Consider the following 16,976-nt stretch of genomic DNA (forward strand, 5'->3'; position numbering starts at 1 on the left):
ACCAGGAGAGCACTGGTTGGCCCTCACTCTCGATGAAGGCAAAAAAGGCAGCTTTTTTGATTCTTTCGGATTCTCCCCGGATTTTTCACATTACTCTAAAAGCATCTTGCAATTTTTAGAAAAACGTTGTGAATCTATTTTATACAACAACCGTCAGCTTCAACACGTGTTATCTACGGTGTGCGGTCAGCATTGTGTTTATTGTTTATGCCACAGAGCCTGCGGTCTATCTTTTGAAAATGTGCTGTCTTTGTATCAAGATGATGTGTTGGAAAATTATGCTATGGTATCAAAATTTGTGAAAAAATATGAAAGTTGTATGAGGTTGCAAAGAGCCGGATCTTTTCACCACACGTCTGTTCTTTACAAATGTTTAAAGATTGTTACAACTTATAAATAAAGATGGATCTGGGGACGGTTAAATTCGTTTGATTCATTTTTTATTCAAATAAAGCCAGCTAGGGGAATAAGGTATATGTTTCTTTCGTTTTCCTGATCTTAATGGCGGGTGTGATGTTTCCATCTCATCGTCCCAAAGCGATGCTAAGGGTGTCTGTTTTTTCCCCTTCTTGGAAATCTATATAGATTTTTTCAGGGTGTCCGAGAGGATAGGGGAAGTTAGTGTTACAGTAAGGATAGAGAGATGTCATATCTACATAAGAGATTGTCTCGTTCGACGCAGCGGTGTGTCTCAACTTTATAGCAGAGGTATGCCCTCCGTACAAAGCTTTGCGGGGTGACAACGGCTGTGGAGCATTATATTGTTTGAGAAACTCCTTCAACCCTGATGAGATTTCTTCACGTATGCTCACGCATGATGATGAGTTTTACCTTGCACGGCTTCTAACTCACATAATTTCTCCTCACAGATTGCCTGCAACTCACCACTCACCAGATCCCTGGTGAGTGCCATCATTCCTACCATTAAGAATTTGAAACCACTTTCCACCTTGATAACCTTGATTACTCCCGACATGTCCCTACCAGTACAAGCCCTCATCGACTCCAGGTCAACCGGCAACTTTATCTCCGATGCCCTCTGCCGCCAGCTCAACCTCAAGACCACATCCACGCCCTCAATTTACCAAATCCACGCAGTAAACGGAACACCCCTCAGCCACACCCATGTCCATAGGGCCGCTGGTCCTGTCACCATCCGAGTGGGAGTGCTACATGAGGAGCAACAATATCTGCTGGTTCTGGAGGGCTCGACCGCGGAGGTAATCTTAGGGCGCCCCTGGCTTGAACAACACAACCCCATCATTCCGTGGACCACCGGCGAAGTGTTGCAGTGGGGTCGTTTCTGCTACCCAGACTGTTTCCCTCGCCTGCCTTCACCATCCCACCCGTCCGAAGGAACTTCCGGTCTGTACCACCTCCATTGAGAGCCCACGAGAGAAACAGTCTGTGGACATCCCAGCCTGCTACGCCGCCTGCAGGGATGTCTTCTGCCCTAGGAGAGCCTCCAGATTACCACCACACCGACCATGGGACTGTGCCATCGACCTCATACCGGGTGAACCAGTGCCCCGTGGAAAAATCTACCCTCTGTCTATTTCCGAGCAAAGAGCCATGGAGGAGTACATAGAGGAGGCCTTAGCCCAGGGATACATCCGACCTTCTACCTCCCCTGCGGCATTCAGTTTCTTTTTTGTGGCCAAAAAGGATGGAGACTTGCGGCCTTGTGTGGATTACCGGTGACTCAACCACATTACCGTCAAATTCTGGTATCCTCTTCCCCTTGTCCTGGCAGCTCTGGAACAGCTTCGCGGGGCCACTGTCTTTACCTCCGCAGCGCGTATAACCTCATCCGGATACGCGAGGGGGACGAGTGGAAGACCGCCTTGGTGACACCCACTGGCCACTACGAATACCTAGTCATGCTATATGGCTTGGCCAACGCCCCCTCCATATTCCAGGACTTCATCCACGAGGTGCTCCGGGAGTTTCTCCACAAGTCGGTCCTAGTCTACATCAATGACATCTTGATCTACTCCCGGAGTCTGGCCAAACATCGCCACCACGTTGCGGAGGTCCTGGAATGCCTGAGGGAATTCCAACTCTTCCTCAAAACAGAGAAGTGCACGTTTCATCAAACCTCAGTGCAGTTCCTAGGCTATAACTTCAGTAGCAGTGGCATCCAGATGGAGGAAAGTTGGGGGAAAGTCAAAGCCATTCGGACCTGGCCAACACCTACCACCATTAAAGAACTACAGAGATTCCTGGGTTTTGCCAACTTTTACTGTCGCTTCATACAGGGTTACAGTATCATAGTCCAACCTCTGACCGATCTCCTCCACAACAAGCCCAAGTCTCTGTCCTGGCTACCCGGGAAGCCAAACGATTGAACACCCGTCAAGCTCGTTGGGCCCTCTTCTTCACTCATTTCAACTTTAACATCTCCTATCACCCCGGCTCCCGTAACGGGAAAGCAGATGCCCTATACCGGTTATATGCCCCAGACAAACTCACTGAAGAACCCGAAACCATTCTTCCCAAACAGATCATCGTGAACCCCATCCAGTGGTCCGAGACTTCCATGCCTTCCTCCTATGCCTCTGCCTGGCTGCCCCCCAAATCTACAGTATATCCCTAGAACTCAATGCATCACCCTGGTCCATTCTTCCCACACATCTCTGGGCAGTGGTCACCCAGGGGCCAATGAAATCCTCTCTCTGGTATGAGAACGCTTCTGGCCAAATATGGCCAGGGATGTGAGAATTGCAAAAAGCCCACGCCATCTTCCATCCAGTAAACTCTGTCCACTGCCCACTCCCAACTGACCATGGTCACACCTAGGAGTAGACTTCATCACCGACCTACCCGCCTCCGACAACAAGGGAGGGGAGGGGTATGGTCCCGAGGAAAGATCATGGGTCTCCAGACACGACATCCTCGACCCCTCTCTACTTGACGCCTTCCACACGAACCATCCAAACCGACCTGCCCCTCGTGGAAGAGGATGGCCACCACAACGTCGGGGTCCTCGGCCCTCAGGTGCGGGCCATGGAGGGGGGGGATACTGTCACGGACACGCCAGGCTCCACAATCACACAAACACAACGCACTCCCTCACCAAAATTCTAATTACACACCTGTTTTATATCACACACCTGACCTTCATCTGCACCACATCAACTCTTTGGAGGAGATCCACACATCTGTCGGATGCCATGACTGCTAGGTGTCCTTTGCTGCTCAGAAAAAAGGTGTAGAAATGCACATGTGACCATTACTTATATATACACACTGATAAATCCGCTCCCCAGGAGGGGCATAAGCAAGCCCTACAGACATACACAAACATATTCTAGGGTTAGGGAGTGCACATAGGCGTGGAGCTCGTATGCTACTGGTGTGGCCTCAGGGGAACAACATTCTGCCTTCTGATGATAACCATCGTGGTTGTTGTCCCCATCATATGGTTTTTTGAATCCCCAAAAGGTGACAATGCTGTCACTGCCTGAGCTCTTTCTCTGATACCGTGGAATACGTTTTCTGTATTATTCATTTAAGTCAAGCATGAAATGCTGAAAGGGGGGTAGTGTGGTGGAAAAATACAGAAAGCAGACTGACACGGTCACAACATACTGACATTGTACAAAGGTACATGACTTATGTGTTAGACTTCCATGAGGGTGATTATTCTGACAGTAATAAAGCAAAAAACAGATGTTTCTTAAGTTTTAAAACATGTCCTAACACGTTAGTGAGTGATAGTGACATATCCAACTGTAATTAATATTATAAAGAGTACGGTCTAGACCTGCTATAGGAAAAGTGCAATGAGATAACTTCTGTTATGAATTGGCGCTATTTAAATAAAATTGAATTGAATTATTTGAAAGATCTTGCTTGCAATTCATGTATTTAAACATAAACAAGCATGGTTGAAAAACATTTACCTTATATAGCAGTGAATATTTTCTTAAAAAGAGGTGCAGACGGATCTTATCTGATAGAATTCTTTTGAATCACAAGTAATTTGGCAAGATATGATGGATATGCAGCAGCCAAAACAATATTGCAGTAGCCTAGTTGATATAGGGAAAATTAGACTATAATAAAGAGTTAAATGAGAATGCACTGGACCAAAGAACAAACTCAATACACATCAAGCATCTTCATGGACCTTTTGCATACGTGCTCAATATGGCTTTTCCAATTTAATCTTTCATCTACAATAAATCCTAAGAATTTGTATATGGCACTTGAAGAAGTCCTGTTTCATTTATATATATTTTAGATTCATTTTTGGAGCAGGATTTGTTTTTGTTACAAAAGATCATGAAGCTACATTTAATAATATTGAGAGTCAACTTGTTCATCTGAAACCATTTATATAAAATAAATTAAATTAAAATGAGTATTTTCTACAAAATCCAGTATAGGAGGTAGATGTCACATTTAATTAGACATGAACTTGTTTTTGGGTGCTGTCTGTGTTTTCGTCTAAGAACTTTGACCCTTTCACAGTGTGTTTTCAGTTCATGAAAGTTAATTTAACATTTTGGTCACCTAAAAATGTCTTCTTTGGTGTTCGGTTGTACTAAAAGACACTCTAAGGAGTCAGCTGTTCATTTTTTTCTGGTAAAGAAAGCCAGAAAGCCAAACTGCCTATGATGAAAAGGTGGTGCAGGACAGTTCATGACGTTAGATAATAAACAGGAAAAACCGGGGAATAGGCTGTGCTTGTCTGCTATCCTCTGCAGTTGTCCACTATTTTCAGGCAGGACAAAAGTAACGAGTAACAAGCCCATTTAAATATAAACAATATCTATACACACAAAACACACAAGCAAAAATAGACAGTAGTAAAAGAAAAGAAAAGAAAGTAAAAAAGAGACGTAGAAGTAGATATGTACAACAACAGAAGCATCTTACCATAAGGGTCAAGATGAAATAAGACATTTTTTTTACTGTGTCCTAAAAGATGGCAAGGAAGGTAATGGTTTCAGCGTCATATTCAATGAATTCCATAAATGTGGACTTCTAAATTTGATAAAATTGATGTCTTGATGTATCACAATAAGGTAAATGGAAATTATTTTTCACCTAGTTGAATATGAGTGAATGTCAGATGATAAATGTCGATGATGCCACTTTCTACTTCACTACATCTCAGAGGGAAATATTGTACTTATTACTTTACTACATTTATCTGATAGCTGTAGTTACTAGTTACTTTACAAATTAAGATTTTTACACACAAAACATATGAAGAGTTTATAAAATATTGGGTAGTTTAATTTTGTTATAAATTAATTAATGCAGCAGCCAAAACAATATTGCAGTAGCCTAGTTGATATAGGGAAAATTAGACTATAATAAAGAGTTAAATGAGAATACACTGTATGTTAATTTTGTTTAATTTTGTTATAAATTAAACTACCCAACAGTTTCTACAAGTAGAGCTGAAACAATTAGTCGATTAATGAATTAGTTGATTGACATTAAATGAATTATAAACTATTTTGATAATTGTTTAACTCATGTGCTTCCCTGCCTCCAAAAGTTACACTGCGTTAGAGGACAAAAATGTCCATGTCAAATAATAAAAATATTGCTAAATATTATTATTATTTTCCACTTTGAGTTAGTTAATTTTTTAACCAACATCGATCCTGATCATAACTACCAAATATTCATTCATTTTCAGGATTTTAACCCTTTAAATGCCAGGTTGTTTACATAATGCTTTTTAATGAAAAAAAAACAAAAAAAAGAATAATTTTCTATATACTAAATACAAACTGGATTTTTTTCTGTGTGTGTACACAAATATATCATTCATTCTTTATAAATAAATGCAAGATATGCTGAATAATAAAAGCAATAAATATATCTCAGACAAGCACACACATTCAGTAAGAATAAGTTAGTGTATGAGTAACTGAACTATAATGGTACATACTGTTCTCCTCTCCTCTGTGTCTTGTTGTCTTTGTTTTCTTTTCCCTCCACTTGTGATTGTTTGCCTTGACTTAATGAGTTGCACCTGTGTCTCATTGTCTCCCCTACCTAGTGTATATAGTCTGAGTTTTTCCTTTGTTCAGTGTCAGTTCGTCAGTTGTACATTGTATCCATGTCGAGTGTCTTGATCTTCGTTGCCTGTGTTCCCGCCTATGTGTTTGGATTACTTCTCTGTTTCGTTTGGAGATTGCCTTTATTATTGCACTCTTTTGTTTACTCCAATCGGACTGGTTTGCCTTTGTTGGACTGTGTTCCCGTTTTTTTGACTACTGCCTGCCTCTCCTTACTGTAAGCCTTTTGTCTCTGTTAAATGGTTTAAACTGCACCTGTTCTGCTTGTACGTCTGCATTTGGGTCCTACTCCTGCCTTCCTGGTTCTCCAAGTTTACATTAAATACAACAGTCATGGAAGTATTAATAAAGCATTTCATTAATTAATAACTAATTGTATGATAAAAATAGGCATTAATGTCTATAAATTAATGTATTAATCTATGAATAAATTACAAAGTAATTCCTTATTTGATATTTTAATGGGCAATAAGGGGAATTATAAATTGAATTTACAAATGAAATATTAATCCAACAATAAATAGTTCAAATTAAAAGGGATTTATAACAACATTAAAACAGTCAATAAGTACATCATTTTAAGATACATAATTGAATTCACAAATAAATAATAGAATTTCAAAATCTTTAAAAATGCAGTTTAAAAAGAGAAATAACTGGAATCAAATTGAATTAAGAATACAGATTTTAATAAGGCCCTTAAAAGGGCCATTTCCTTACCCATTTGCATTTCCATTTCCCCGCTGCTTTTCCTTATTAAATTTTTATTTATATAGCGCCAATTCATAACAGAAGTTATCTCATTGCACTTTTCCTATAGAGCAGGCCTAGACCGTACTCTTTATAATATTAATTACAGAGACCCAACAAATCCCACCATGAGCAAGCTTATCCTCTTTGATATGCTTAGTTCAATTCAGTTCAATTTTATTTATTTAGCACCAATTCCTAACAGAAGTTATGTCATTGCACCTTTCCTATAGAGCAGGTCTAGACTGCATTCTTAATAATATTATTTACAGAGACCCTAATAATAATAATACTAATAATTGTAGTAGCAGTTGTTGAGCAGGAACAGAAGGTGCCTTGCATTCATAGATCCAGACTCTGCAGCTCTGGAGGAAGAAATACCTGCTGAAAGTGACAGAAGGAGAGAGGACAGAGACGAGAAAGCACAAATCTACTGGAGAGAGAAGATGTCGAGTTAGTTACATGCATTCATGGGATAAGAATGCATACAGATGGAGAGGGAGAGGAGGAGAGAGGTGCATCATGGGAAGTCTCCTATCTATCAAAGAGGAAAGACTTAAGCCTGCTCTTAAATGTGGAGATGCTGTCTGCCTCCCGAACCCAAACTGGGATCTGATTCCACAGGAGAGGAGCTTGATAGCTGAAGGCTCCGGCTCCCATTCTACTTTTGGAGACTCTAGGAACCACAAGTAACCCTGCATCCTGGGAGTGCTAATAGGGTACTGTGAGCTCTTTAAGATAAGATGGTTATTTTGTCATTTTGACCAAAATAACACTAAAAGTTTAATTATACATTTATCAATATGAATTTGATTAGGAAAAATGTTGTTTTAACATCTATAACACATTTAGAACACAGAAAATAATTGAAGAAGCTGGAAACGAGCTGATCTTAAATAAAAAAATAAAAAAGCCAAGAACGAAGTTTAGGCTATAGAACCATAAAATAATTAGGCTACTAATTTTATATTAACTAATTAATAGCGTGCTTGGCTATTTAAGCTTTACAGTAAATGCAAGTTACATGTCACTTGGTGTCATGGGTTTTATTTTGTTTGCAGCTTCTCCGAACCTCGCACTGCCTCCGTTTTGGTGTCTGCTACGGTGTTTGCTTCTGCTGCTGACTGGGACCCTGTGGCAACTGCCATGCTGCCCTTTTCTCCTCCACGAACTCCCTCTGGGATATCTTTCTGCTGGTGCAATCCTTGAAGAGGATGTGGGCACTGATTCCAGCCAGGTCGAGGATGTTGTAGAATACAGAGTATACCCTTGCCATCTGATCTAGGACGTCCACACCATACTTGGTGTTGTTGTAGTATGTCACCAACTCTGACTTTGCCCTCAGCCCATCGGTGATGCCCACGCTTGTGTGCACAGAGCTCAGAATGCACACATTCTTTCTTGGCTTTCCCTGGTAGATGGTGAGCATTGCATCAGCACATTTTAGCACCTTTGTGCTGGACAGCTCCACTTGCTCTTTTGCGGAGGGGGGCAACTCACGCTTAGTTTTCGTCATGGTGCCAACAAGGCTTGTCTTCTTGGCCTGTAAGGTGGTGGCCAGTTTGAGAGACATGAAGAAATGATCTGTAGTAATATTTCTTCACTTCCCCAGGAATGGCTCTCCCAGTTTCAGCCCCACACTCTCTCCCACAAGCTGACCTCTGCTCTGTGTCTCCTCATTTCCCAGAAACCGAGCTCCATTCAGAAGCCAGCCAAAATTTTATTTCAAATTTATCAGGCTTATTTCCGATGTACTGAATAAATCTGCACCGGGCCTTGGTGGGGAACAGCTGCTCCTCTATTGTTATGTTGGCACTGGGCTTGCAGCAGGCTATGCTGTTCTGAACAAACTTGTTCCAAGTGGCCGATACCAGGGCAAACTTGTCATACTGCAGACGCACACGTTGGGTCTCTTTTTTTAATCGAACCACAGGAATCTCATTGTCTTCCTGAAGTGATGTCTGGCCATGGTTTCCTTGAAAAACGGAAAAGGCCATTTTTCCAACCAAAGGCTGTCCAACTCCATGTTTTTTGCACCCTGTGCTCCACTTTCAGGGCTTTCAGTTCAGCCACTGTCAGGTCCCATGTGCTGTCACCACGGTGCTGATGTGCCTCAGCCACAAATTTTCTGTTTCCCTATTACAAGTATCCATATTTACATCATCACTACTTATATCATACTGTTTGATAATGTTATAAATAAGATTGTCAGGTTTAACTGTAGAAATTGTGTCTCTATCCCCAGGTAGTATGGCAATACAGCTTACATACAGTTTGTCCGCTGGGCTAAAGGCATTGTGAATAGGCACATTAGGAAGCTCTTACCCTCATGTGAGGTGTCCAGAAGAACGGGTATTTACGAAGCTTTAAATCAATCACAATCACCAATAGTCATACTATATAACATTTTATACAGTTAAGATCATATATATATTGAACAGATACTGCATGCTGCAGGCCTGCATGCTGCAGCAGCAAAACTAATAAACATGTCCTATATAAATAATAAACTATTAATGTACTCTTATATTTAGTGATTGCAGTTAAGACAATAAGGCACATTCAATACAAACGTAAACTGAGGGTTAGAACTAAGATCCCACCACCAAACACAGTCACTCAATCCTTGGCCAGTGGCCTAATTGTTCACCAGATTTCATCAAAATCTCTCTTACCAGGTTTTTGAGATATCTCACAAATAAGCAAATGTGACTGAGTATGTCTCTGGCCGAGGATAATATGATTATGAATTGTGGGACTGATCTGACTTTGCCTTGATTTATAGTAATGTCAACCTGTAAACTGGGAACCAACACATCTGTGCTGGTTTCACATTAATGTCCTGTGTCAAACCGTGAATGCCGTGCGAGATACAGGCCAACTGCCTCATCCTTGGTTATCTTCTGGCAGGATCTGGAAAGGGGTCAGGTGCAGTGGAGAACAAGACGGCACTTCTCTCTCGTAGAGCCTTTTGTGACCTGAAGCAGCCATCAGTCAGAGACTCCATGAGAGCCGATGCATATGCTGGGGAAGGAAAAAAAAATTTCTATAATATAACACATCTCACCATCACAGCAACCTCTCAGCTGCCACTATGGTTGAAATGCAGAGCTGCTGATGTGTTGTATAATGCCTTGTTCATGTGTTCATGCATTTTCTTTCTTGAAAATGGCTGTTGGGCTGAAGCAGTAGATTAAAAACATTTTACTTTTTACTACAGAATTACCTGTGATTTACTTCAATACAATGTCATAGTTAGCCACATCTCTCTCCCTATCCTTGTGTGTTCTAGTGTGATCTCTCCCTGTGTTCCTTGTCTGTCCTCTGTTCGTCGTGACGTTCATCATCCAATCAGTCTCCACAGTATACCTACCTGGATCTACCGCACAACCAGCGCCAGATCGTCTCCATACTCCCATATGACACCTTCGCCACGGCTCTCTTCTCGACTCACTTAAGTTTATTGTTACTTGTTGTTGTCGTGAAAACTGATTGGATCGTGCTCATGTTCTGCTGCGGACTCAATGGCGGGATGTACCTTGAGTGGACTTAACGGCAGGTTCCTGACTTCCATATTATAGAGAAAAGGTCTGTGTTACTTTTGTTCTGGCCCTCCCCTACTCTGCTCATGAGTTATTAGCCAAAAATAGTAAAAACTTTATAACTTGCCACACAGTTTTTGTACAGCGCCATTGTGTTTTTTGTATTTTATGTCGTTCAGCAAAATGTGAAAATCTCTTAATGTTTTTAACCACAGACCTTATTTCAGGCATAAAACCAAAAACCTATTTAAAACCGGAAGTCCTCAAATGCTAACTCATTTCCGGGTTTTAGGACTCATTCCTGCAGGCATACTAGAGGGTTATGGAGATGATGGAAGGAGCATTTTTTTCTCCTTTGATAGAGATCAAGTTGCAGTTTAATTTATAATACTGATAGTGTTCTCATCTGACTGGGTTCAATGGTAAATAAGCAACTTACTAAAATTCTGGACACTTTCTTTTCCTGTATATACAGACCCAATTTATGTGGCAACTACAGTACATTTTGTTCTCTACCTGTTTTGCCTCTTTGCATTTGAACCCCTGCAATCATGGTCTGATGCTATAGTTATTCATGTGAATATACAAAAAACTATTAAGTACTTTCACATTGTTTCCAGCTTTCTCTCTGAACACAGTTCATTGTGGAGGGCCAGAACTGCCCAAATCAAAAATAAATAAAGGACTCAATAAATAAATTAATATGCCATTAAATGCACCAAAAATACAATTAATGTAGGCATTAAATAATTCATAAAATGTGACACAAATTGATATTTCTGTTTTAATTTGCTTCTGTATTTATTTACATTTGTATTTGATATATTCATTCATATATTTTATAATGATTTTTTATAATACTTTTTTGTGTTATTATTATTGTCTTATTTCTGTATTTTCTTCTTACATTTCTTCATGCATTTCTGCTTCATTATTCAACTGTCAACTTTTCACCTATTGGTTGATCTACATCAGAGTGTATAGATCAACGCTACACCAGTGACCACTGGCAACTGAGGGACAGTCGGCAGATAACCTGTGGTTATATACCTTGTTGTCCTGTGGGGTGTTTTGGTGTATTGTTATTGTGACTGGCCAGTTTGTGGAGCTTCTCTTTGCTGCTTCAGTGCTGCAGGAACAAAAACTTGAGCTGCTGTGGCTGAGTCGAAGGAATACTGAGTAGGCTCGCCCAGTGAGCCCCGGGCTAACATGGGTCTTCAGCTAAGAAACTAGTTTGCTAATCTCAGTACGCATCTATCATGTTTCCAACTCACTCTGTGCTCACGTGGGTCCCACAAAATATGACAACTACAGTAGCTTGGAAAATAGTGATTTGGGGCACTGAAAATGATGAATGTACTGTTTATCAGACCACAAATGAGACAAGAATTAGGTTGGAGCTCACAACTTTTATAATTTTATTCACTGATTTTGGTGAAACTGGATCATATTTTATGGAGGAAATATTTTCTGGTTTCCCCTCTGATGTACTCGGCTGCTCTGCTTAAACTTTCGGTGATTTACAGAGTCTGCTGATGGAGAGATATATTTAACTACTTGTTGTTAGCGGTTAGCTACATTCATTTTGCTGCTAGCTGTCCCATTAGCTGACTGCCCGGACTGGGAGCTCGAAGCACCGGGGGAGTGTCATTGTTTACTCCTGTAGTACAGGTGCTTTGGACCGCCATTGCTCTGAGCTCCCACTCCGGGCAGAGTCAGTTAATCGGACCTCAGCTGCATGGCTAGAGGGCAGCTAACATTACAGTTAGCAGCAGTTAGCGGTTAGCTACTTTAGCATCAAGTGAAGCTATCTGTTCATCAGTAAACAAAGCATGTATAATCAATCTATACACTCTGATTTCGATCACCCAATAGGTGAAAAGTTGACCCCATGACACACAGCCCCCCCTCATTTGCATAATGAAGCAGAAATTGTTGTATGATGTGTGTAGTGGTATATGGACCCAAAGGGTTCCCAAACTTTTGAGACCGCGACCCCCAATATTGGACTGCTGACGACCCACGACGATGCGCACCTCATCCCGCAGCTCGTACAGGCGTCTCAGCACATTTCCTCGAGACAGCCACCTGACTTCTGTATGCAGGAGCAGGCCTTTGTGCTCTGATCCCATTTCATTACAGAGAGTGGAAAACAGTCGTGTGTTCAGTGGATGTGATTTTCTGCAATTAACAATCTTCACAGCAGTGTCAAGAACATGTTTAAACCCTGCATTCAGGGTTTTGCACGGAAGGGCTTCTCTGTGTATGATGCAGTGCGTGAAACTGAGGTGAGGTGCAACTTGGAGGACTTGTGCCTTTAGTCCTTTCTTTTTTCCCAGCATTGCCCCAGCTCTGTCTGTCCACACTGATATGCACTCGCCCCAAGATAGTCCTTCATCTTTAAGTTTGCTGTCCAGTTTATTGAAAATGTCCTCACCTGTGCATGATCCCTCCAGTTACGTACAAAATAACATTTCCACATTTAGTTTCCCCTCAAAAATATATCTCACAAATACAAGGAGTTGAGCGGTGCTGGACACGTCTGTGGATTCATCCAGTTATAAGGCGTACCTCCCACTCTTCTTCACTCTGTCAATCAGTTGACACTTGATATCCTGAGTCGTTTCTGTAATGCAGCGGGATACAGTCCCATCAGAGAGCGGCACTTGTTCCAGCTCAGCGGCCAGTTTATCTCCATGCATGATGCAACTCATAACTATTGCTGCTGGTTTGATTAAAGTTTCTCCAATGGTGTGTGGCTTTTTGGTCTGTGCAATTAAATATGCCACCTCATATGAAGCCCTCTGAGCTTTAGTGGGTATAGTTTGTTTAATAAGGACTTTCTTTTGTCCCTGTAACTCTTTCTCCTTTCTGCGGAAAAAGTCAGTGGGTTTATCTGTGAGGCTGGGGTGTTTGGTGTTCAGGTGTCTTTGCATTTTCACGGGCTTCAGACTCTCATGTGCGAGGACTTCGGAGCACACAACGCATTGAGGGTGTTGTACCTGATTTATAACAATGCACGTGAAACCATAGTTCATGTATTCCTCTCTGTATTTTCTGGCTTTCGAGGAGGGATGGTCCGTTTGCGGGGCATGAGTTTGCCAGGCTGCCCTTCCAGAGGTGGAGGGTAGTCCTGGCAGCTCATCCTCTTCTCTGCCCTCTGCATTTTTCGCTGATCTCGCTATCTCATCAGCAGGCATCTTTGCTCCCTTCTCTTTTTCGTTTGATGTTAATAACCACCGTTTCATATTTGTTCAAGTTTAGATTTCAAAATAGACGATATCTGTTTAGCAAAACACTAAATGTGCATCTAGCTAGCGCATGTTGTTGTAAATTGTGATTGATGCCGTCACTTAACTGTCGTAATGATGGCTGCTGTGATGTGATGGGACAGGGAGCTGCTGCGATCCAGCAGAGACAGGAGGCTGTGGAGTAGGCGGGCAGCTGGGCAGCGGAGCAGGCGAGCAGCTGGGCAGCGGAGCCGCTGTGGGAGCCACGCTTTCTCCTGGAGGGTTTCCCAGAAGGCGCCAAGACCGCAAACAGCCTGACCGGTAGGCAGACAGGTGAACAAACAGGCAAATTACAGATAGGTTACCGGCTTGCAGTGGTGGACGAAGATTAGTGAGTCCGAGGTGGCAAAACAGTTCAATCGGGAGCATGCAAATTACAAAATCCAGGATCCAGCCAAGGTCCAGGGGAGACAAAGAATCCAGAACAGAACTCACGGTAAAAATGCCAGGGAACTGGGCACTGGAACCAGGTACAACAAAAAGTGCACCAAATGGCTACACACACAAAGGTCAGGAACACTCACAAGACAGGAACAAAACTCAAGGCAGGAAATCACATCATGCAGGAATAACACCATACATAACAACAATGGACCAACACTGAACAAAGACTAAATACCCTAGGGGAGGTGAAACAACGAGACACAGGTGCAAACAATCAAGGAAGGGCCAACAATCAAAACTGGAGGGAAAACAAAGACAGGAAGTAAAACCACAAGACACACAAGGGAAGGAACACACTACAAAATAAAACAGGAAATGAAAAACCTTAAACTACCACAGAAATGAATAAAACGGAAAATTAATGGGAAAGTAAATAAATTGGGGAATTAATACGAATGTAAATAAATACAGAAGCAAAATAAACAGAAATATCCATTTGTGTCACATTTTATAAATTATTTAATGCCTCCATTCATTTTAAAATTATTTTTGGTGCATTTAATGGCATACTAATATTTTTGAGTCATTTATTTATTTTTGATTTTGGCAGTCCCTGTGTCATTTAATATTCTTATACATAACTTAATTTATGGACATCTATGGTTAGATTTCTTTGCATGTGTGGATTGCATGTTTGCATGATTGCACATCTGGTGAAAATTTCATGTCAGTTGCACTTTTAGAAATATATTTACTAAGAAAAATGGTTCAATACTTATTTTACCTGCTATAAACAAAAGCCTATCTGGGTAGGGTCTCACCCACATGGTACCACCTAAATGTTACAACTATAATAGTCTGATCAGTGTTACTGAGCACTGGTGGCTTGTCATGATGTGTTAGAAACTTTCTAATAACATTATTTTGTTGTTGGTTTTTCACTACTGCAATGTCCCAAGGATATAGTGCTCCCCGAACTACAGGACAGGCTGGACAGCCACTTTGTTTCATAACAAAGAGAAACTCCAGTTTTTGTCTTTTTAATTTCACTGAACAGCAAATTGCAGACATACTGAGTGTCTCAAGACGCACTGTAACACAATGTCTCAGGTAATTAGTGACACATGGTAGCCAAATTGTCTTTGCCCTTCACAGTTCAGTACTTAGGTGGAGAGTTAATTCATACATGGTCTCTGTGGTTGGTTCTATCTTATGCATGCTGCCTGTTGCCGTATTACTTACTACTTGTATTATTTACTTACTACTTGTATTATTACATTGTATTATTATACCGTACATACTTATCATCAACCAGTAAATCCACTTTGTACTTTACACTTGTTTTATTTTTATACTTATACTTATACCCACTTGGTACTTAATTTATCTGACCTGTATTATAGTGTATTATATTTTTTGCTTAGTACTTCTATTCCTGTGTGCACTGATGTGATAGTGAGCTGCTGTAACAAAAGAGTTTCCCCTCGGGGATCAATAAAGTATTTCTGATTCTGATTCTGAATTGCCATTCAAAAACTTGAGAGACTGATGACCATTAGAACACAAATTGTATAATGTCATAAAATTTACAGGGAATTGAAGACAGCTGTAGTGTACAGATGCATGTCGCATGAATGAAAGAGGAGTGCAAAACGGTCCATCCAAACATAGACATGAAGGAGAAAATGAAGAGTGACATTCTTCAGGAGTTTCCAGCTTTCCAGCATATTAGCATTGTGAGTTCAAACCCTGCATGGAGTTAATGAACAAAAGTTTCACTTTTAATAGATTACTCTTCCAGACAAGTGGTAGGGCTCTTGTATGCCTTGCCATATTTTGTTTTAATGGAACTCTGGAGTATATTACTCCTTTTGGTGTGGTTCATTTGGATAGGTGAGTACAGAAATACATTAGTCCCACTCCCATCATGCCTACTGGAAATAGTGGGATTTTCTTTTGATTATGAACGTATTCCTCCTTCTCCTTTTATTGCATATAATTGTGAGAATAATATATTTTACTGCCAGAAAAGCAGCTCAAGTGGTAAACATGATCAGGTAACTTCCGAATCAGATGTGCTGATTCTTATGAGCTGAGATTTGAGCTTTTGATAGTCAGTGCACATCTAGGATAGATAGGGCATGCTCACCTATCAGAATGAACCACATCAAAGAAGTAATACACTCCAGAGTTCCATTAAACTAAACAAAACACAGCAGGAATGCAAGAGCTCAGAATATGCAAAACTGTTGTAAGCAAAAGAGAATCAATTTCCAATAGCTACAATGGTACTAATGTATTTCTGTTGACCCTCCAAATGCTTGATCAATGAATGAAATACATCCACAAGCATTTGGCATTAGGTATACAATGTATAGTCTGTTTTGTTTTTAAGGAACGAGCAAATCAAAACAAGTTTAAAAAAAAGTAATGTATCAAATCTTGTGGTGGGTTGAAGTGCCCAAATTTCCCTGTATTAAAAGGGAAAATGAACAAAGGGTAGACATATCTAATAGCATTATGTGAAAAATGGTGAGTGGCACACAAAAGATTTCCGCGTCTGCAACAACCCTCAAACCTTACGCTTACCAACGCTTTACAACTTAACTGCAAAATGTCATTGTTTAGAACTTGGTATCTAATTAATGCCTACTTAACCTACACAAGATTAATATACGATAGAAACAGCATTTAAGCTGCCACTGCAGACAGTTAAAGCACAGTGAGAGTGCTTGAACATCACATTGTAAATATCATAGATTTATGTCAGATACTGTATATGTGCTTTTCATAGGTGGTGAAGGCTCCAACACCTGTGCTGCTGGTGAGCAGGAAGCCCTTGAGTGCCAGAGGTAAAATCTCTCTTCACATAGATGGAGTTGACATTGCGTAGCCAGATGACATCTTAGTGGGAGTTGGTGCCCTACTGGGGATCTATTTCATCTTTGGAGTTATGCAGAGAATAC

At 40.9% G+C, this 16,976-nt stretch overlaps 1 protein-coding gene and 1 long non-coding RNA gene across 2 annotated transcripts in view; one reads left to right on the top strand and one right to left on the bottom strand.

The window, feature by feature from the left end:
• The first annotated feature begins 974 nt into the window (after positions 1 to 974).
• LOC122876217 lies at positions 975 to 7,053 on the top strand. The gene is made up of 2 exons (XM_044196252.1): positions 975 to 1,369; positions 1,526 to 7,053. The coding sequence occupies exons 1-2, from the start codon at positions 975 to 977 to the stop codon at positions 2,346 to 2,348; spliced, it is 1,218 nt and encodes a 405-aa protein (XP_044052187.1). The 3' UTR covers positions 2,349 to 7,053.
• A 495-nt stretch (positions 7,054 to 7,548) lies between these two features.
• The window catches only part of LOC122876223, a 31,086-nt gene continuing 21,658 nt past the window's right edge, over positions 7,549 to 16,976 (bottom strand). Inside the window, exons 2-3 of the long non-coding RNA XR_006378037.1 lie at positions 13,695 to 13,880; positions 7,549 to 9,818 (exon numbers count right to left, since the gene is read on the bottom strand). This is a non-coding gene — a long non-coding RNA (uncharacterized LOC122876223). The remainder of the gene's footprint in view (positions 9,819 to 13,694; positions 13,881 to 16,976) is intronic.

The sequence above is a fragment of the Siniperca chuatsi genome, linkage group LG5, assembly GCF_020085105.1.
Source record: "Siniperca chuatsi isolate FFG_IHB_CAS linkage group LG5, ASM2008510v1, whole genome shotgun sequence".
NCBI classification, from domain to species: domain Eukaryota; kingdom Metazoa; phylum Chordata; class Actinopteri; order Centrarchiformes; family Sinipercidae; genus Siniperca; species Siniperca chuatsi.